Raw genomic sequence first — 23,346 nt, 5'->3', positions numbered from 1 at the left:
GGTTCCCCACCCAAATGAGAGACAAAAGAAAAGAAAAAGAGGAAAAGAAGAAAAAGAAAAACAAAAAAGAGAAAAGAGAGAGAGAGACAGGAAAGAAAGGGAAGATGAAAGAGAAGTTTCAGCCCAGATGGGCCCCAAGGTAAGATTTATGAAATAGACAAAGAAAAAGAGATAAAATACTGATACAATTATATGGCAAGAGAAAAAAAAATATATATATATATATATATATATATATATATGCAAATAAAGAAAGAACCTCGTCAAAAAGAACCACAAGTGTAAAATTTATATGCTATCAGGACAAACACAAAAAACACAGAAACACTGGTGGAAGAAGATGGGAGAGTTCTTATAAATTTCAGTGTGTGCGAGGAAGGTTGTTTTGATTCTTCCTGGATGTATCTTGATGTCTTTGTTAAAGGACTCAACTTTCCTAAGATAAAGGGGATTAAAAATTGGCTTACCTATATGGGTAGTAATAATTGGGAAAAGGGGATAACTTTGAAGTTAACTCTATATGAATATTTGAGGATAAAAATATAAAGGAATATACTAGACTAAACTAAACTAATTTTTTTTAAAAAAGGGAATTTAAAAAATAAAAATGCAAAAGAAAAACATAGGTGTATGTATCAAAACGTTCAGGTTAGAAAGGTATTATGGAATTTGATGTACTGTACAGCTCGCTGTGATGGTAAATAGGTTAAAAAATTACCTATGTGTAAAAAAAAAAAAATTAAAAAAAAATGAACCGGAATAGTGGAAAGGAGTGAATAATACAAGCTTTCCTATGAAGTAGTGGTGGTTCTCTTGTAGTCCTTTTTTTTTCTTTCTTTCTTTGTTTTCTGGGGGAGGGGCCTGCCACGTGGGTTGTCAGTCAATGATGTTTCCTGAGTAGAGTACCCCCGCCTCCCTCAAGGGGGTGGGCTCTGGGGAAACTGGTTTTTTCAGGCTTTTGTTCTCTGGCGGTTTTTTTGCTTGTTCACTTTTTTCCCTCTCACCTTGACCGCGTTTGATGGTTTTTGTAGTATTAGAAGAAATCAAACCGCACCCTGATCTCCGTCTCAGAGAGAAACCTCAGTCTGGGTGCAGAAGCTGAATAAATTCCCCCTTGGCCCCTGGCAGCGCAGGTTCCAAGGTGCAGACCCTGGGGGCGCAGGATCTTTTGCTCGTCCCCAAAGCCAAGGCAGTGGCGGCTGTCTGGGAGCTCCCAACTGCCAGAGAGGTTCCAAGCAGCGATTGCACACTGAGATTTTGCCGCCGGCCCAGGCTGGGAGTGACCAGCTTGCGCGCACCTCTTTTCAGAGGGGCTATGGGTCGGGCGCGCATCTGGGGCACTGAGAACGGGCGCGGGTCTGTGAGCCCCAGGCTGGGCTTTTGCGCGCCTCTGTCCGGGGAAGAGTTTCGCGCGCGTGCGCGGCTTAGGCTTTGAAACAATGGCGCGGGTTAAGGAGCGCCCGCCGGGCCTCAGTAATTCAGGGGAGAGTGAGGGACGTGCACACGTATCTCAAGCTTTGTGGTAGGGCTAGCGCACGTTCCGCAGACGGGCGCAGCTTCCATCCCCTCACAGGAGCCGGAACCCACTCGCTCTGGGGCGTGCTGGTGGCTTAGGGACCAGGAGCGGTTTCTCCTCCGCACTCTCTGCCTCAGCGCCGGGGAGGCTGTCTGGGACCGGGGACTTAAGCCCCTCTCCCTAGCCGCCCCGATTCCCACAATTTCCCCCCGCGATCCTTTGCTCTTTTGGAGTGCTTTCAACCAGTCTCCGAGTTACTGCTGGTCCCCAGACGCAGGGCGCTCTCGCTCGGGGGTATTACTTTCCCACCGGTCACCACTGGTGGCTCCCTCCCCTTTTTGTTTATCTTCCGATATCAGTCCGCAGTTCCCATTCCGCTTTACCTGCTCACTGGCGTCTTCTGCCCCTGTAGAGATCCAGACGTGTATAATTCTGATCTCAGGCTGATTTCATGGGTGATCAGAGTTCTTTGGTAGGTAATCAGCTCACTTTGGGGTACTGGCTGAAAAGACGCCTCTTCCTACTACCCCGCCATCTTGTCCCCCCTCCAATCGACATGTTTTTAATACTAATGGAATCCATCAGCAGAGTGGGAAATCCATCATGCAGAACACAATGAGGGAATTGTTAGAGAAATGTCTTTTGGTTGGCAAAGGGAGAAGAGCTGGGTGTAAGGGTGTAGGCACAGGAGAAAAAGCAGAAGGAGGTCAGTGGGTAGGTGAGGGAGTGGGAGACATGGCTATACTTTGGTTTCTATATGCTTTTTGGAAATGAAATACAATTTCTGGCTAATGTACTTCTTTTTTAAATACAAAGATAGCCATGGCAGAGGTACTGACCCTGGGATGAAAAGAGTATCTTTATAATCTGAAAAGTCTGCACATTGCTAGTGAGGTCACCAAGAACAGTGAGACAATGGTGTACTAATATTCCAAGACAGCCCAGTGGCTTTTCTCCTAAATAATTCTTTCTGACACTGTTATACGGACATTTTAAAGTGTTTTTTTTAACAACTGTATTAAAATAATCCCACAATAATTAGTTCTTTTTATCTAAACATCAGCCAGTTGTTAGTTTAGATCTTTGAGTCAGAAAGTTTTTCTTGCTATCTCTTTTTTCTCAAAGTGTGTTACATTCCTGTGTCCTGGGCATTAGTATGTGTAGTCTAGTCTATTTCAAAAGTTGGCAATATATGGCTATTGATTGCTCCAGTCATTCAGTTTGCAATCTGTAGCTACTTTCCAGTTCAAGCTATTAATGTGGGAACACGGGATAATGGGCCATTTGCTGAGTTGCAGATACTGATGCTCATACTGCAAATGGGAAAGGATAATTCTAAAATGTTTAAACAATGTTAGGAAAAGGCTTTTTGCATGATCATTGGATGAAAAAAAAAAAAAAAGGTCCAAGTAGTGTGTTCTGTTTTTTAAGTGGAATCACTGAAAGTCAGGATTGAAAAACTCTAAAAAATCACCTGGTCTCATCATTCATTTGATGCGTATGCTCCCTTATAATCCCCCCCAACCCCCGCCAGCTGAGTGGTGGCATGCCCTTAGCTCCAGCTCCAGGGAAGTGACTACTTTATTCCTCTACGTCATAGAAATTCATCAACAAAAACACATTAGTAGCTTTCTATTCAAAATTATTTTTTGGAACAATCAAGAGATTTTCTATTTGTTACTCAAAAAACATAAATCAGAATTAGGCATTTTTATGTAGATACAAAATGGGATGTGCAGCTGGCATACATATCTTGTGGAGTAGGGGGAGGTGCAGAGAATACCCAGCTAATCCTGGTATGAAGTGCTAGTCCTTTCATAGGTGAGTGTACACAGGGGTATTCGGAGTCTGAGCTGTAGGGTGCGATCCCAAAGGAAGGCTATCTTCATTTTCTTCCTTTATTTTTTTTAAAGATTTTATTTGTTTATTTGATGAGAGGAGAGAGAGAGAGAGAGAGAGAGAGAGAGAATGTGTGTGTGTGCACAAGCAGGGGGAGGGGCAGGCAGTGGTAGAGGGAGAAGCAGACTCCCCACCAAGTAGGAACTAACCACATGCAGGACTCCATCCTGGGACTCTGGGATCATAACTATGCTGAAGGAAGATGCTTAACTGAATGAGCCACCCAGGCGCCCTATACCTTCAATTTCTTCCATAACCTTGACAGTGCTATAGACATATCTCTTGTCTCTGCCTTAGTACAAGATATCCATATTGCTACATTCAAAATCCCACCCTCCTGTGTCATAATTGTGGTCAGAAGATTGAACTGATGATCATTAACATTTAGTAAGATAACTGGACACCACTACACATCTTTTTTTTCCCTTGAAATCACATCATGTAGAGTGAAGAGAAACCTTATTTCAGTTTAGTTGAATTTGATGTTTTGCTTTGTTTTATTCTATATGGTTAGAATTAATTCCAACTGATACAGATTTTTCCATTTATGACATGAACCTCAGGGCAGGAAAGTTGATGAAAAAATGATTTCACTGAAGAGAGAGACACAAATCGAGCACAGGATTTTTGAGGCAGTGCAACTATTCCATCTGATAGGACAAAGGTGGATACTTGTTATTACACATTTGTTAAAACTCAAGATACGTCTCCAAAGGCAAAGGAAACAAAAGCGAAAATAAACTTCTGGGACTTCATCAAAATCAAAAGCTTCTGCACAGCAAAGGAAACAGTCAAAAAAACAAAGAGGCAACCCACGGAAGGGGAGAAGATATTTGCAAATGACAGTACAGACAAAAGGTTGATATCCAGGATCTATAATAAACTCCTCAAACTCAACCCACACGAAACAGACAAACACATCAAAAAATGGGCAGAAGATATGAACAGACACTTCTCCAATCAAGACATACAAATGGCTATCAGACACATGAAAAAATGCTCATCATCATTAGCCCTCAGGGAGATTCAAATTAAAACCACATTGAGATATCACCTTACACCAGTTAGAATGGCCAAAATTAACAAAACAGGAAACAACGTGTGTTGGAGAGGATGTGGAGAAAGGGGAACCCTCTTACACTGTTGGTGGGAATGCAAGTTGGTGCAGCCTCTTTGGAGAACAGTGTGGAGATTCCTCAAGAAATTAAAAATAGAGCTTCCCTATGACCCTGCAATTGCACTCCTGGGTATTTACCCCAAAGACAGAGATGTCGTGAAAAGAAGGGCCATCTGTACCCCAATGTTTATAGCAGCAATGGCCACAGTCGCCAAACTATGGAAAGAACCAAGATGCCCTTCAACGGATGAATGGATAAGGAAGATGTGGTCCATATACACTATGGAGTATTATGCCTCCATCAGAAAGGATGAATACCCAACTTTTGTAGCAACATGGACGGGACTGGAAGAGATTATGCTGAGTGAAATAAGTCAAGCAGAGAGAGTCAATTATCATATGGTTTCACTTATTTGTGGAGCATAACAAATAGCATGGAGGACAAGTGGCGTTAGAGAGGAGTAGGGAATTTGGGTAAATTGGAAGGGGAGGTGAACCATGAGAGACTATGGACTCTGAAAAACAATCTGAGGGGTTTAAAGTGGAGGGGGGGTGGGAGGTTGGGGTACCAGGTGGTGGGTATTATAGAGGGCACGGCTTGCATGGAGCACTGGATGTGGTGAAAAAATAATGAATAATGTTTTTCTGAAAATAAATAAATTGAAAAAAAAAACTCATCAGATGTATAACACACAAAAACAAACCCTAATATCAACTATGGGCTTTGGGTGTTAATGATGTATCAATGTTGGTTCACTGATTATAACAAATACACCATTCTAGTGGGGGATGTTGATTATTCGGGAGGCTGTGCAGGTTGATGGGAGGGGTGTAGGGGAACTGTATTTTCCACTCCATTGTGTTGTGAACGTAAAACTACTCTATTAAAAAATAATTCTGCAAACATTTCAGATACAAACATAGGTTTTTGAAGAACTAGAACCTCTCATTTCCAAAGCCTTCTCTTGTCAATAAAAACCTTAGAGTCATTCTTGATAAATTAGTAAATTTCTATACATGGCAATTAAAATAGCACAATGAAGGCATTTGAAAAGAGGACTTCTTTGATAAATAATTTTGTACAGCGAAGAATTATGGTAATTTAGTGGTATGATAAGCCCAGGGACGTCTGGGATAAAGCATCACAGACTAGGAGCATGAGATTTTAAGACATTTTAAAAACAGAACCTGAAAATTGGGGAAAAGGTTGTCTCAAGTAATTGTAAAGTTATCTTTAAAATAACTGAATAATTTCTCTGTGTTTTCTGACTGTTTTATAACCCAGTGGCAATTGCACCCTTGTAAAAATTGGTAGCATTTTCTAAGAAATTGTAATTGATTTTATTTTTTAAAAGATTTGTTTATGGGGGGGAAGGGGGAGAGTGAGAGAGAACCCCAAGCAGACTCCATGCTGAGCACAGAGTGTAATTGGAGACTCCACTCCAGGACCCTGAGATCATGACCTGAGCTGAAATCAAGAGTCAGATGCTTAACTGAACCACTCAGGTATCCCTGTTTATTTTATTATATAGCAATATAGTGAATCCTTGGGATCATGGAAGAAAGGAGAGGCATAAATGACCCATTTCATTTTTGGGGGACTAGAAGAGTCCCAAGGATGGTCATATAATGTGGTGGGTCATCCTGCTTCTGTGGGGGACTGTGGATAGTCACAAACAATGAGAATCCCACTGGGATTCCATCCCTAAGAGGAATCACATAAAAGGCACTTATAGTGCCTTGAGGAGTATATGCTATGCTCCTCTTTTTTTTTTTTTTTCAGAGAAAAGCATGAGGTTTTATGTAAGATTCTAAATGCAAGATGCACATCCTGCTCACGTAGAAGGAGAAGATCCTTAAAGTCTGTATCTATGAGAGATCGTCAAAAGTTCCTAAACAGGAGAAAGAAAATAACACAAAATGGAAGCCAGCAAGTATGCGATTCTGTTAAGGCCAAATGGAATCCAAATCTGAATCAAGATGTTGGCCAGTGAGAGAAGTTAAGGCACAAGAGGTAGGGAGCCTACACAATAGAAACCAGACTCTAGGGCTGGAGGGAATGGGGAAGAGGAGCTGTAGGGCAGCAGTCTAGGGGCAAGCGTGAATGTGAGCCTCAGAAAACAAGCAGCAGCACCGAGCAAGGACGAGGCAACTGGCTAGACTTTATATACATATGAAACTGAACTCAGGAAAAAAAAAAAAAAACATGGGATCTGGAAAAAAATGCAACTTCTTAAGATTCCAATGACTGCATGGGAACGTACTGACAGGAGGGAACTCAGTTGGGGCCAACCCAGAAACACCTCCAGCCATCACTGATGGCTACCAACGGCCTTCCCTGCCTTTGCCTCTCTGACCTCACTGTCCCCATGACCTTGGCCCTCTCTACTTCCTGTAACGTTCATCTTCACATCGTAAGAACATCCGCGGCGGTCACCCTCACATGCTGTGTCCTGGATCCTATGCAGAGTGGACTGCAGTGAGAGCTGGACCAAAGTCAGATAGTCCCAATATGCAAGCCAGTGCCATAGAACTTTGGGATTATGTGAAGTCTTTTGCATTATAGACATTAGGTGGGAGAGTGAAATTGGCAAAATAATGATTCTCATTTTCCCAGTTATTACATTTAATAGATTTCCCCTGTGATCGCATTATATATTAACTTCTAACATAATGCCCCGTGTTCATTACGTAAAAGAAAGTTTTGTGCAAACTGCATATATCTCCAGGTAAACTCTTTTAGAAATGGAAGTAATTCTAACGGGCTCAAGTTTATCAGCTTTAATGCTGTTAAGTGAAAATACTTGAGCATGTCAGAGCTGAGTAAATATTAAAGAAAAACAGTGAATGCTTCATATAGATAACTAAGAGCAAGCCACAGGCCAGCCAAGGTCTTTCATTTTAATTTTAATCCCTATCCCTTTTCAAAAGAACAGGAGAAGAGATGTCCTCAGTAAAATTCAAGAAATCCTATCACCAAGCCAAAATTCCCTTTATAACTAAGTTACAGGTGGAAATTCACTTTAAAAAAATGCCATTGGCAGGTTGTTAACACAGCAGTACTATCTGCAAATACACTTGTTTAAACACAACAGATTGCCTCTACTCAGCAGGCTCATTAATCACAATTCAGCTTGCTATCAGGAGTGAAAATTACTGATGTTATTAAATTTCCACCCCATTACCTTGACTTTCATTTGGAACCACACATCAATGATTTCCTTCACTTTTTTCTTTTTATAGCCTATGTGAATTGTATACTTTGTCATCAATCTGGAAACTTCACTTTAGGTTTTTGTAATCTACTAATTACATGTGTTACTGTTTTATAATTGCACGTTTACTTTTGTTATATCCAAATGAATATGTATCATTTTATCATGTCCAAATGAATACATATAGTTCAAAAATTAAAGATTTGTGCATATTCAAAGAAACATTTTGTGAAACAGTCCTCAAAAGTGGATACATTTGGTTTTTGTTTCCAGTGGTATTTTCTAATGCAGTATTGGAGCATATTATACATAGTATTTAATCTCCAATGTGTTTCAGTATATATTATCTCATTTTATTGGATCTGTCTCCTAGAAGTGGGGCTGGTTTACTGGTAAAAGCAAATATTCATTTCCTCTGGAAAAATTTATTTTCAACCCAGACCGTAAAGAATTCTTGAAGATACAGTGTCAAGGAGAATAAGCAACTAATAGGCAAAATCACCAAACACTAGGCACCATGAATGAGGTATTAGAAATATAGACTATGGAAAAAGACCTGTGATTTCTAGAGCTGAAATTAAAAACTCAATGGGTGGATTAGATAGCTGATTATGTTCAGGAGAAGAAAGGATTACTGAATCTTGCTACCATTTATGTCTTTTTCTACTTAATCCTCCAACATTTCCCCTTTTCTTATCTTCGAATTTCACTAACAAAATTGGAGTAATCCATATGTGTTTACCTATTAGTTTTTGAATCCACATGTCATGACTTCCAATGGATTATCATAGATGAACTGTAAACTTTTTTTTTTCTTTGAACTGTAAACTCTTACCAAAGGTCAATCCCTGCCTCATCTGCATTAGGTCCCATTCCCTCTTTCAAGCACATGGCTCAACAACTCTTCCCTTTCTTTCCTGGATCATTAGTTTCTCCTTCTCTGATGGACTGTTACTGTCATTCTAAAACATGGTGTTAATTCTAGTTTACAGTTTCCTCTCAACCTGCCCAACTCTCCTGGCTCTGCTCCATTTTTCTGTTCTCTATCAAAAAAACTCATCAAAGGAATTATCTTTACTCCGTCCATGCTGGTTCTCTCTTCAACCTACTCCAGCTCCTCGGAAACTGCTCTTGGCAAGGTCCATAGTGTCTTTCTTGTTAAAGCCAATAGTGAGTTTTTAAACCTTAGCTTTGCCTATAGACAGCAGTTTTTTTCCCCATGGTTCATCACTTACTCTCCTTGAAATACATATTTTCTCTGGGCTTCCAGGATGCTGTCCCTTTCTCATTTTGTCTTGCCTTTCTGGCTAGTCTTTCTGGTAACTTTTGCTTGTTTCTCCTCTTTGGGCCCCACCCATGACCCCTAGGATGGGGATAGGGGTGCTAGAGATGGAGCTCTGTAAAATCTCTTAAAACAAGATCGGGTGTGGTGAAAAAATAATGAATAATGTTTTTCTGAAAATAAATAAATTGGAAAAAAAAAAACAAGATTGACGCATTTCCAGGTGGGCGAATAGACCCTTGCTGGGAGGTGCGTTAGAGGCAGAGAAGGTCTGTACTTGCACCTCCTAATACCTTTGCCCTATGTCCCTATCTATTCTATTTGGTACTTCCTGAGTTGTATCCTTTACAGTAAACATAAGCGTTTCCTTGGTCCTGTGAGCCATTGCAAATTACTGAACCAGAGAAGAGAGTCATGAAAACCTCAATTTATAGCTGGTCAGTCAGAAGTACAGGTGGCTTGGAACTTGGGGCTGATATCTAAGGTGGGGACAGTCTGTGTGTCTGAGCCCTTAATTCCGTGAGGTTTTCTCTGACTCCAGGTGGTATCAAAACTGATTTGGGCACTCACTTGGTGTTGGAGAGCCACTAAAGCCAAAGTCTTATAATGGACTCCTATTTCTCCTTTCACCTACTACATAGTCCCCCTTATTTTTCCTCAGAAACATTGGGCAAGCTGACTGCCTCGGGGCATTTATAGTTTGTGTTCCCAATGCTTGGAGTGCTTTTCCCCACTCTACCAAATTTTGTGGCTTGTTCCTTTTCCCTCTTCAAGCATTGCCAAAATTTGACTGAGACCTTTTGTAAGTCTCCTTTTGAAAATAGTAGCAACTCAGTCCTGCAATTCCTATTCCCTGGTTTCGCTGTTACTTTATTACCATTTGACAGACTCTGTATGTGGCTTATTCTTTTTTCCCCCCTTTCCTATGAGCATGTAAACTCATGGAGAGCAGAGATTTTTGTCTGTTTTTTCTTTCTTTCTTCTCTTTTTGCACTCCCAGCAGGTAGAACAACAGTGCAAGGCTTATGTGAGGTAGATTCTCAAATATGTTGAATGAATGAATGAATGAATGAATGGAAATTAAAAGCGTGAATTATTCAGAAGGAAGCTCAGAGAGATAATGGGTTAGTAAATTTTAAAGAGAGCTTAAGAGACACAGTCTAATATAATATGTCAGGTTGGAGTTCCAGAAGAATGTACCAGAATAGGGAAAAAGTATTGATTCCTGCATGTTATTATGAAAAAAGCAACCTAGTAGAAAAATGAAAAACCGGTATTTCACACAAGAAATACACATGTCTTATGGAACATAAAACATTATACTTCATCAGTACAAAAATCAGATACTCTTTCCTGCTTACTATACTGGAAAAAAATTTTAAGATTTTATTTTATTTATTTATTTGACAGAGAGAGATCACAAGTAGGCATAGAGGCAGGCAGAGAGAGAGAGAGAGGAGGAAGCAGGCTCCCTGCTGAGCAGAGAGCCTGATGCGGGACTCGATCCCAGGACCCTGAGATCATGACCTGAGCCGAAGGCAGCGGCTTAACCCACTGAGCCACCCAGGTGCCCCAAATAAAATCTTTTTTTTTAAAATTTTGTTTGTTTTTATTTAATTTCTTTTCAGTGTAACAGATTTCATTGTTTATGCACCACACCCAGTGCTCCATGCAATACCTGCCCTCCATAATACCCACCACCAGGCTCCCCCTACCTCCCACCACCCCACCCCTTCAAAACCCTCAGATAGTTTTTCAGAGTCCATAGTCTCTCACAGTTCATCTCCCCCTCCAAATAAAATCTTTTTTAAAAAATATCAAATAATGGCAAATATATGACTTAGCAGTAACTTCTATCTGCTGTTGGTAGGATTGTGAAGTGGTATACCTATTTTGGAAATGAGCTCTAGTAATTTCACTTGTAAGCATATAAGCTGGAGAAACTCTTATAAATATATATAGGGAGATAAAGAAAAAAGTGTTTGTGTAGCATTGTTCTTTAACTTAATCTGGGAACAACCTAAATATGGATTGCATTGGTTTCCTGTTGCTGCTTTAACAAATTACCACAAATTTAGAGGCTTAAAATAATACAAATTTATGATCATGTAATGCTGTAGGCCAGAAGTCTGAAAATGGGTCTTACAGGGATAAAATAAAGGTATCAACAAAGCTGCATTTCTCCTGGAGGCTCTAGGGGAGAATCATCATTCCTTCCCTTTTCCGGGCTTTTAGAGGCTGCTGTGTTCCTGGCCTGTGTCCTTTTCCATTGTCTTAAAAGCCAGTAATGTAGCACCTTACAGTCTGACTCTGACACTGTCTTCCTCTTACAAGGATCTTATTACTGAATCTGCTTAAATAATCCAGTATTAACTACCATCTCAAGATCTTAATCACATATGCAGAGTCACTTTTGCCATGTACTGTAACATATTCACTGGCTTCTGGAATTATGGCATGGGTATCTTGGGGGACCATTATTCTGCCGACCTTACAGGTCAAAAATAGAATAAATATACTGTGATATTTTCATATAATATAACATTTACAGCAGGGAAAATGAATGACCATAAAACTCATTATGGTGGGTAGCTGGCAAAATATTAGCAAAAGAAACATGTCATTAATATTAAAGTTCAAAAACAAAAAGAACCCTCCTTATTGTTTAGGGATATATCATATGTGATGAAATTGCAAGGAATGGTAATTAACAAAAATAAGTTATTCTACCTCCAGGGGGAGGAAGATGGCTATAATTAGAAAGGGACTTAAAAGATAATAGCCGTATTCTATTTCTATTTTTTTTAAGATTATTTATTTTAGAAAGAGAAGGGGTGGAAGGTGGAGGGTGGGGAGAGCTGGAGAAGCAGCTTCCCTGCCAAGCAGGGAGCCTGCAGGAACAGCTTGAGGCTCCATCCCAGTACCCTGAGATCATGACCTGAGCTGAAACCAAGAGTCAGATGCTCAGCCAAGAGGCACCCAGACACCTCTCTATTTCTGTTTTTTAAAAAATTGGTGATATGCAGGCTTCTGTCTTAGTATTTAAGAGTTAGAAATAAGTACATGATAATTTCGTATACCTTACCCTAGCCTCTACCACAATGAAAATATTTTTTTAAAAATATGGTGGTTTACTAAAAAGGAACAATTTAAGAAATATTTGTAAGAAAGAGCAGTCACTGGATAAAGTATTTTTAAAACCTAGAACGTTGTCAGCTGATATTTCTACTCCCTCCCCCCTCTCTCCACAATTACTTAGAATTTGAAGTTCTACAAATAGTAAGCTAGAAAAATGGAATAAAATTCAATAGTTAGTGACAGGATCTTAGTAACTAGGATAGTAAAGCATCTGGAATTCTAGAGCCAAAATTGTTGTGAACGATCCTTTGTTCTTTAAAGATAATATACCTCTGACTCTGTGTTGTAGGGAGTTTGGGGACACATTTGCATTCCTAGGGGGAAAACATGAGAAGGAAACAACAGGGAATTTCTGGTTTCCATTTTCTGATCATCTGTGCATAGATTCCTCCAATGGATCATACGAATGATCTTTAACAAACTGGGTACCCCCCTTTTTAAATTTTTGTTCAATTTATTTATTTTCAATTTATTTATTTATTTATATTCATTATTTTTCCCCACACCCAGTGCTCCATGCAATCCATGCCCTCTATAATACCCACCACCTGGTACCCCAACCTCCCACCCCCTGCCACTTCAAACCCCTCAGATTGTTTTTCAGAGTCCATAGTCTCTCGTGGTTCACCTCCCCTTCCAATTTAGCCCAACTCCCTTCTCCTCTCTAACACCCCTTGTCCTCCATGCTATTTGTTATGCTCCACAAATAAGTGAAACCATATGATAATTGACTCTCTCTGCTTGACTTATTTCACTCAGCATAATCTCTTCCAGTCCCGTCCACGTTGCTACAAAAGTTGGGTATTCATCCTTTCTGATGGAGGCATAATGCCCCATAGTGTATATGGACCACATCTTCCTTATCCATTCATCCGCTGAAGGGCATCTTGGTTCTTTCCATAGTTTGGCGACTGTGGCCATTGCTGCTATAAACATTGGGGTACAGATGGCCCTTCTTTTCACGACATCTGTGTCTTTGGGGTAAATACCCAGGGGTGCAATTGCAGGGTCATAGGGAAACTCTATTTTTAATTTCTTGAGGAATCTCCACACTGTTCTCCAAAGAGGCTGCACCAACTTGCATTCCCACCAACAGTGGAAGAGGGTTCCCCTTTCTCCACATCCTCTCCAACACATGTTGTTTCCTGTTTTGTTAATTTTGGCCATTCTAACTGGTGTAACGTGATATCTCAATGTGGTTTTAATTTGAATCTCCCTGAGGGCTAATGATGATGAACATTTTTTCATGTGTCTGATAGCCATTTGTATGTCTTGATTGGAGAAGTGTCTGTTCATATCTTCTGCCCATTTTTTGATATGTTTGCCTGTTTCGTGGGTGTTGAGTTTGAGGAGTTTATTATAGATCCTGGATATCAACCTTTTGTCTGTACTGTCATATGCAAATATCTTCTCCCATTCCGTGGGTTGCCTCTTTGTTTTTTTGACTGTTTCCTTTGCTGTGCAGAAGCTTTTGATTTTGATGAAGTCCCAGAAGTTTATTTTCGCTTTTGTTTCCTTTGCCTTTGGAGACGTATCTTGAAAGAAGTTGCTGTGCCTGATATGGAAGAGATTACTGCCTATGTTCTCCTCTAGGATTCTGATGGATTCCTGTCTCATTTTGAGGCCTTGTATCCATTTTGAGTTGATATTTGTGTACGGTGTAAGAGAATGGTCGAGTTTCATTCTTCTACATATAGCTGTCCAGTTTTCCCAGCACCATTTATTGAAGAGACTGTCTTTTTTCCACTGTATATTTTTTCCTGTTTTGTCGAAGATTAATTGACCATAGAGTTGAGGGCCCATATCAGGGCTCTCTACTCTGTTCCACTGGTCTATGTGTCTGTTTTTTTTTTTTTTAATTTTAATCAAGGTAAGTGCAGGTTCCATGCAGTTGTAAGAAATAATACAAAGAAATGCCACCTACACTGTATCTAGTTTAACACACTGGTACCATTTGGCAAACATACAGTGCGGTATTATCACCAGGACATTGACACTGATGCACCTGCTGATCTTACTGAGATCCTGCTACACTCCCTCGCATCTGTACGTATTCTGTCCACTTTTACGTGTCCACCACCGTAGTCAAGATGCCAAACAATTTCATCACAAGGATCCTTCCTCTTGCCCTTTTTAAAATAATTTAATTTTTTTAGAGAGGGATTGGAGAGGGGCAGAGGAGGGAGAGAGATAATCTCAAGCAGACTGCCCACTGAGCATGGGCCCATTGCGAGTCTCAGTCTCATGACCCTGAGATCGTGACCTGAGCTGAAACCAAGAGTCAAAAGCTCAACCGACTGAGCCACTCAGGCACCTCTCTTCTTGCCCTTTTATAACCACTCTCCCTCCTTTCTACCCCTCTCCCTGACTCCAATTCCTCTCCCTACTCCAGTCCTTAAGCCCTGGTAACCAACAAACTTTTCTCCATTTGAAAAATGTTGTAGGGGTGCCTCGGCTCAGTGGGTAAGCCTCTTCCTTTGACTCAGATCATGATCTCAGGGTCCTGGGATCGAGCTCTCTGCTCAGAGAGGAGCCTGCTTCCTCCTCTCTCTCTTTCTCTCTGCCTACTTGTTATCTCTGTCAAATAAATAAACAAAATCTTAAAAAAAGTGTTGTATAAATGAAATCACATAATAAGTAACATTTTGAGGTTGGCTTTTTTTCACTCAACCTGATTCCCTGAAGATTCATCTGATATGTGGATGTCAGCGAGTCCCATTTTTAAATTTAGCTGAAGAATGTTTTATGGAAATTTTGGATTCTGAACTCATTTTGTAAATATCATTTTCTGTTCAGTTAATGTATACTTTGGGTAGTAGATAAAGCATGTATTTTTAAGTGTGATTATTTGGGACTAAGTCTCATTTTTACTTTGGAAAAATTATTTTAACTATGCTAAGCCTTAATTTTCTTATGTGTAAAATGAGGATAATAATACCTATTTCATAGAATATTTAAAGAATAAATGAGGTAACATGTAATGTTTTTAGCACTATGCCTATCACATAAGTGTTCCATAAATGGCAGTAGAAAAATAAGATGGGGTTACTACAGCAGTATTATTACAGTCTGTGACGTTTAGGTTAGTCTTGGAAGAAATGCTTTAGCATACCTACTACATTTGGATTTTATGTATGTTTGGGGAAGGGAGGAACATTCAATATATTTCTCTAGCCACTAAACAATAATGCTCAGTTCTTCAGAATAGGTATATTTATCTAATCCTTCTGTTGTTCTTTACCTAATTGGCCATAGTAAAAAGTAAATGATTGTTTTAATGTTATGTATCTTTTTTTAAAGGATTTTATTTGAGAGAGGAAAGGAATGAATGGGCAAGTGGCAGAGGGAGAGGGAAAAACAGGCTCCCTATTGAGCAGGGCTCTTGATCCCAGGACCTTGGGATCTCTACCAGAGCTGAAGGCAGAGGCTTAACCAGCTTAGAACAACTTAATCAACTTAACCAACTGAGCCACCAAGGCACCCCTTTAATGTTATGTATCTTAACAAAGACTAGTTACCTCAAATGAATAAACTATCTTTTTATACAATAGTACAGATTTGTTAAGGTTGCAATATATATAATTTACATATTTTAAATTTTATATGTATATATTCCCCACCCCCAGGTAACCGGAGTCCTGGATGACTGCCTGTGCGATATCGATAGCATCGATAACTTTAACACCTTCAAAATCTTCCCCAAAATAAAAAAATTGCAAGAGCAAGACTACTTCCCTTATTACAAGGTAGATTTATAATTTTTTATTCCTTTAGGAGCAAAAATTTTTACATAGCTCTCTACAGATGTGACTTTTATGACCCTTTTGAAAACCCATTTTGACTTCTCAGAACGCTCTGTGTTTTTTTTTTTTTTTTAATCACTGGAATATATTAAGTACTGTAGTAAAACCTGATTGTCTTTTTGAACACTAAGAACCTGAACCCTCTTCCCATGTTTGGGAAATTCCTCCTCTTTCAATTTTGGGCAGCACATGGTTCCTGGGGAGCTCACTGGAGGGTCTGCTGAACCAGGCTGAGGGCACAAGCAGAACAGCCTTCGTAGTAATACTGAGCAACTGATTCTTAAATTGAGCGCTCTGCTCTAGACCTTTACAGAATAACCAATGCTAGTTTAAAGGTAGCAACAATAAGCAATATTCAAAAGCAGTATTTTAAATTGAAGAACAGTATTTTAAAAGCTGCTGTTATGCTTTGTTTTGCTCTTGCTCTCAGTATTCGATTGGGTTTATAATTTCTTTGATACTCATTTTTAGTTTATTTTAAAAATTGAGCATGATTTTTTTTTATCCTGATTCTATATAGCTATCTTAGTCTTTAAATATTTCTGAGGATAAAAAAGGAAATTAGAGCAGGAAATAATAGCCATTATTTTTATGTCACCACCAAAATTTTGGCACCATTAGTCATTGCCTTTTTTTTTTTTTGAAGGTGACAAAAAATTTTATTATGTCGTGTGCCTACCAAGAAATGCAGTAGCCATTTCCCTTGTTTTTGCAACACTCTATATCAAATTTCTGGAAGAAATTCCTCCCTAATTTCTGGAAAAACACTTACACATGTTTCTAATTGACCAAAAGAGGGAAAGACACTTTGGTTAACAATTCTATTTACATAAATATAAGGGGGAGTGATTGTTTCTCAAAGGAATGTTAGGGTTTACAGGAGGAGGAAAAATGGAAGTTGGATAGGCAAACATAACAGTGTTCTAAGAAAACGTTCTAATTTGATGAAATTATCCCATATGTAATGGAAATATCCAGTTACTTCCCAAGGGAGGGTATGCACTGATCTAGTTAATGCATTTGTCTCCAAGTCAAGGATATTCTGATGATGATTATTCCTTTCTCTAGTTCTGCCAACCTACAAATTAAACAAAAAGGACATTTAACCACCATCAGTATACTTTTCATACACTAGTGGCAGAAAAAGAAAGCAAAGAGAATAGGTTAATTTTAAACATGTGCAAACATATTTATGATTGAGCAAGGATATCTAGGTGGAAGCCAGTCTATCCCTGTCAACTGCTCAGTTGGCTGCTTAGTTGGTATTTACAGTTTCTTATACTATCTATTCCATTTCTTTATTCACCAAATATTTATTGAATAACTACTTTGCAGTAGGCGCTCTTTTTTTAAGAGTTTTCCTATTTTTATTATTATTATTTTTAAAGATTTTGTTTGTATGTCAGAGAGAAAGAGAGCACAAGCAGGGGAAGTGGCAGGCAGAGGGAGAAGCAGGTTCCCTGCTGAGCAGGGAGCCTGACACAGAGCTTGATCCCAGGACCCTGGGATCATGACCTAGGCTGAAGGCAGATGCTTAGCTGACTGAACCACCCAGGCATCCCACAATAGGTGCTATTCTAAGTGCTGTGGATACAATAGTGAATAACACAAAGACTCTGATTCATGAAGCTTTATCCAGATTAGGAAGGCAAACAATAAACAGTGAAATATAATTTCATATGCTTACTAAGGTTAATGGTATGGAGAAGAATAAAGTAGGAGACAGAATAAATTAATGGGGTGGGGAAGTTAGGTAGCTTTACTTTTAAAGAAGATGATCAGGAAAGAAAGGTATCCGTGCTGTGCCATTTGAGTAAAGACCTACATAACGTGAAAGCCATGACAAGATGTGGAGAGAGAACATTCCAGGGAAGGAGAGTAGAGCTATAGGTATAAACGTCTTGAGTGCAGGCAAAAAGGTTAAGCGTGTTTGAGGAATAAGTTCAGTCTGGCTGGAGCAAGGTGAGTGAGATATGGAGAGTTGGAAAGTAAGAGCCAGATGAGAAAATCTTATGTAAGGATGTTGAATTTTAGTGTAAGTGTAATAAGCTTTTGGGGGGATTTGTACAAAACAGACTCTCAGTGTGTGAGATAGGAAATAGAGAAACCATGTAGGTTTTTGCATGAGACCAGATGGAAAGTGGAGTTGGAATAGGGCGGTAGCATTGGAAGAGGTGAAAAATAAGCAAACGAACGTCATATATAAGAGGTAACACCAACAGACTTACCTGATGGGGTGATTGTATGCTGTGAGAGTAGAAGTGAAATCGAAGATGATGTGGAGTTTTGAGCATATTACAGAAAAATATATCCTGACCAAGTTAACCTTATTCTAAGAATGTGGGAACAAGGCTTTTAGGTCCTCAACACAGTTCAACACACATTCCTGATTTTTAAAAAAATTAATAGGAATGATGGATACTTCCTTAACATGATCATTTTAATCCTAACATTAGCATTGCCACCATCTTGCTTGTTGGGAAATAGTTGAGGAATTCTCACTTAGGTGAGGGACCCAGGGTACCCACTGTTCTTTACTGGTGGAGATATTAATTAGCATACCAAACAAGAGAGAGCAACTAGAGGCATAAACATTTTTGAAGAATAAGGAAAATGATCTCCATTTATAAATGATAAAATAATACTAGAAAAATAATGAACAAAAATGATAAAAAGATGCATTAAGATAGCAGGCTATAAACTTAATATACAAAATCCCATATCTTCCTAAATAAGATATAACAAGATACAACAATAAGATATAACAAACAAAATCCCCAGTTACACTGAGCAGTCAAGAAGGTCACTGTTCACCAGTCCCATTATTTTCCATCACGAAACTCTGGATGTTCTTTGTAGCACTTACTATAATTTGTAATTAAACAGACATGTATAATTTCTATTCCCTCCAGTAGACTCCAGGTAGGTGAAGTACTTTTTTATATATCTTCTTTGCCCTAGACCCTACACAGTGCAGACAGTGGATGCTCAGTGCACACTGAAGCGGGTGGGTGCTTGGGAGAACCCTAACGGGTAAGGTGCTGAAAGATATCAGAGTAAAATGCTGCTCAAGGTCTGAAGGGGAGCAGTGTACTTGGACTTTATTCCTTTTTTGAAGTGTCAGAGGACTAATAACAGTTATTTTTTTTTAATTAATATTACAACTGGGTGTCTGAAAAACTGCAGTTTCAAATTTTGAACCCTATAGATGCCACAGGGTAGGACTTTTTCTTCTTCCCACCAACACGTCAGTGGTGTGCAGCACAGGGACACTTAGAGAGTGTTGAAGAACTGTGTCATATGTGTGCTAATGTTTATCCAATCTTTCTCTCAAGGTCAATCTGAAGCGACCATGTCCTTTCTGGGCAGAAGATGGCCATTGTTCAATAAAAGACTGCCATGTGGAGCCCTGTCCAGAGGTAAAGTAAATTAAAAAAATAATAATAAGGAAAACATTGCTTCCTCTTGGGCTCTTAGATAAGCATGAATTTATATTTTAGGCCACTGTTAATGGATTTAGACTTGTCCTCATATTCATATGCTGTCAGTTCTTTTTAACCACATTCTTGAAGGTTTATTTTATACTTGTCACCAAAATGGGTTTGAAGAAGCTCTTGTACCCAGTAGTATTGATTGGTTGAGGAAGTATAGTATGGTTCTAAGCCAGGTGGAAGCCTGGGCGCCTGTTCTAGGACTGGACCTACAATTGACTAACTCTTTTTTTTTCCAATTTATTTATTTTCAGAAAAACAGTATTCATTATTTTTTCAACACACCCAGTGCTCCATGCAAGCTGTGCCCTCTATAATACCCACCACCTGGTACCCCAACCTCCCACCCCCCCGCCACTTCAAACCCCTAAGATTGTTTTTCAGAGTCCATAGTCTCTCATGGTTCATCTCCCCTTCCAATTTACCCAAAAGCACATACCCTCCCCAATGTCCATAACCCTATACCCCTTCTCCCAACCCCCCTTCCCCCAGCAACCCACAGTTTGTTTCGTGAGATTAAGAGTCACTTATGGTTTGTCTCCCTCCCTATCCCATCTTGTTTCATGGATTCTTCTCCTACCCACTTAAGCCCCCAAGTTGCATCACCACTTCCTCATATCAGGGAGATCATATGATATTTGTCTTTCTCCGCTTGACTTATTTCGCTAAGCATGATACGCTCTAGTTCCATCCATGTTGTCGCAAATGGCAAGATTTCGTTTCTTTTGATGGCTGCATAGTATTCCATTGTGTATATATACCACATCTTCTTGATCCATTCATCTGTTGATGGACATCTAGGTTCTTTCCATAATTTGGCTATTTTGGACATTGCTGCTATAAACATTCGGGTGCACGTGCCCCTTTGGATCACTACGTTTGTATCTTTAGGGTAAATACCCAGTAGTGCAATTGCTGGGTCATAGGGCAGTTCTATTTTCAACATTTTGAGGAACCTCCATGCTGTTTTCCAGAGTGGTTGCACCAGCTTGCATTCCCACCAACAGTGTAGGAGGGTTCCCCTTTCTCCGCATCCTCGCCAGCATCTGTCATTTCCTGACTTGTTGATTTTAGCCATTCTAACTGGTGTGAGGTGATATCTCATGGTGGTTTTGATTAGTATTTCCCTGATGCCAAGTGATATGGAGCACTTTTTCATGTGTCTGTTGGCCATCTGGATGTCTTCTTGGCAGAAACGTCTGTTCACGTCCTCTGCCCATTTCTTGATTGGATTATTTGTTCTTTGGGTGTTGAGTTTGTTAAGTTCTTTATAGATTTTGGACACTAGTCCTTTATCTGATATGTCGTTGGCAAATATCTTCTCCCATTCTGTCAGTTGTCTTTTGGTTTTGTTAACTGTTTCCTTTGCTGTGCAAAAGCTTTTGATTTTGATGAAATCCCAAAAGTTCATTTTTGCCTTTGCTTCCCTTGCCTTTGTCGATGCTCCTAGGAAGATGTTGCTGTGGCTGAGGTCGAAGAGGTTGCTGCCTGTGTTCTCCTCAAGGATTTTGATGGATTCCTTTCTCACATTGAGGTCCTTAATCCATTTTGAATCTATTTTTGTGTGTGGTGTAAGGAAATGGTCCAATTTCATTTTTCTGCACGTGGCTGTCCAATTTTCCCAACACCATTTATTGAAGAGGCTGTCTTTTTTCCATTGGACATTCTTTCCTGCTTTGTCGAAGATTAGTTGACCATAGAGTTGAGGGTCTATTTCTGGGCTCTCTATTCTGTTCCATTGGTCTATGTGTCTGTTTTTGTGCCAGTACCATGCTGTCTTGATGATGACAGCTTTGTAATAAAGCTTGAAGTCCGGAATTGTGATGCCACCAACTTTGGCTTTGTTTTTCAATATCCCTTTGGCTATTCGAGGTCTTTTCTGGTTCCATATAAATTTTAAAATTATTTGTTCCATTTCTTTGAAAAAGATGGATGGTACTTTGATAGGAATTGCATTAAATGTGTGGATTGCTTTAGGTAGCATAGACATTTTCACAATATTTATTCTTCCAATCCAGGAGCATGGAACATTTTTCCATTTCTTTGTGTCTTCCTCAATTTCTTTCATGAGTACTTTATAGTTTTCTGAGTATAGATTCTTAGCCTCTTTGGTTAGGTTTATTCCTAGGTATCTTATGGTTTTGGGTGCAATTGTAAATGGGATTGACTCCTTAATTTCTCTTTCTTCTGTCTTGTTGTTGGTGTAGAGAAATGCAACTGATTTCTGTGCATTGATCTTATATCCTGACACTTTACTGAATTCCTGTATAAGTTCTAGCAGTTTTGGAGTGGAGTCTTTTGGGTTTTCCACATAGAGTATCATATCATCCGCGAAGAGTGATAATTTGACTTCTTCTTTGCCGATTTGGATGCCTTTAATTTCCTTTTGTTGTCTGATTGCTGAGGCTAGGACTTCTAGTACTATGTGGAATAGCAGTGGTGATAATGGACATCCCTGCCGTGTTCCTGACCTTAGTGGAAAATCTTTCAGATTTTCTCCATTGAGAATGATATTTGCAGTGGGTTTTTCATAGATGGCTTTGATGATATTGAGGTATGTGCCCTCTATCCCTACACTTTGAAGGGTGTTGATCAGGAAGGGATGCTGTACTTTGTCAAATGCTTTTTCAGCATCTATTGAGAGCATCATATGGTTCTTGTTCTTTCTTTTATTGATGTGTTGTATCACGTTGACTGATTTGCGGATGTTGAAACAACCTTGCAGCCCTGGGATAAATCCCACTTGGTCGTGGTGAATAATCCTTTTAATGTACTGTTGAATCCTATTGGCTAGTATTTTGGTGAGAATTTTCGCATCTGTGTTCATCAAGGATATTGGTCTTTAGCTCGCTTTTTTGATGGGATCCTTGTCTGGTTTGGGGATCAAGGTGATGCTGGCCTCATAAAATGAGTTTGGGAGTTTTCCTTCCATTTCTATTTTTTGGAACAGTTTCAGGAGAATAGGAATTAGTTCTTCTTTAAATGTTTGGTAGAATTCCCCCGGGAAGCCATCTGGCCCGGGGCTTTTGTTTGTTTGGAGATTTTTAATGACTGTTTCAATCTCCTTACTGGTTATGGGTCTGTTCAGGCTTTCTATTTCTTCCTGGTTCAATTTTGGTAGTTTATATGTTTCTAGGAATGCATCCATTTCTTCCAGATTGTCAAATTTGTTGGCGTAGAGTTGCTCATAGTATGTTCTTATAATAGTTTGTATTTCTTTGGTGTTAGTTGTGATCTCTCCTCTTTCATTCATGATTTTATTTATTTGGGTCCTTTCTCTTTTCTTTTTGATAAGTCTGGCCAAGGGTTTATCAATTTTATTAATTCTTTCAAAGAACCAGCTCCTAGTTTGGTTGATTTGTTCTATTGTTTTTTTGGTTTCTATTTCATTGATTTCTGCTCTGATCTTTATGATTTCTCTTCTCCTGCTGGGCTTAGGGATTCTTTCTTGTTCTTTCTCCAGCTACTTTACGTGTAGGGTTAGGTTGTGTACCTGAGACCTTTCTTGTTTCTTGAGAAAAGCTTGTACCGCTATATATTTTCCTCTCAGGACTGCCTTTGTTGTGTCCCACAGATTTTGAACCGTTGTATTTTCATTATCATTTGTTTCTATGATTTTTTTCAACTCTTCTTTAATTTCCCGGTTGACCCATTCATTCTTTAGAAGGATGCTGTTTAGTCTCCATGTATTTGTGTTCTTTCCAAACTTCCTCTTGTGGTTGAGTTCTAGCTTCAGAGCATTGTGGTCTGAAAATATGCAGGGAATGATCCCAATCTATTGATACCGGTTGAGTCCTGATTTAGGACCGAGGATGTGATCTATTCTGGAGAATGTTCCATGTGCACTAGAGAAGAATGTGTATTCTGATGCTTTGGGATGAAATG

General features: G+C 39.4%; 1 protein-coding gene across 1 annotated transcript in view; it reads left to right on the top strand.

The window, feature by feature from the left end:
- The window catches only part of LOC122899230 (ERO1-like protein beta), a 34,803-nt gene extending 15,330 nt beyond the window's left edge, over positions 1-19,473 (top strand). Inside the window, exons 2-3 of the mRNA XM_044236814.1 lie at positions 15,794-15,913; positions 19,306-19,473. Of these exons, the coding sequence (XP_044092749.1) occupies positions 15,794-15,913; positions 19,306-19,398 (213 nt within the window). The 3' untranslated portion in view covers positions 19,399-19,473. The remainder of the gene's footprint in view (positions 1-15,793; positions 15,914-19,305) is intronic.
- The last annotated feature ends 3,873 nt before the right edge of the window (positions 19,474-23,346 follow it).

This window comes from Neovison vison, chromosome 2 (assembly GCF_020171115.1).
Source record: "Neovison vison isolate M4711 chromosome 2, ASM_NN_V1, whole genome shotgun sequence".
Taxonomy (NCBI): Eukaryota; Metazoa; Chordata; class Mammalia; order Carnivora; family Mustelidae; genus Neogale; species Neogale vison.
Note: the sequence above shows the minus strand (reverse complement) of the source record. Positions and strands in the feature narration are given on the sequence as shown.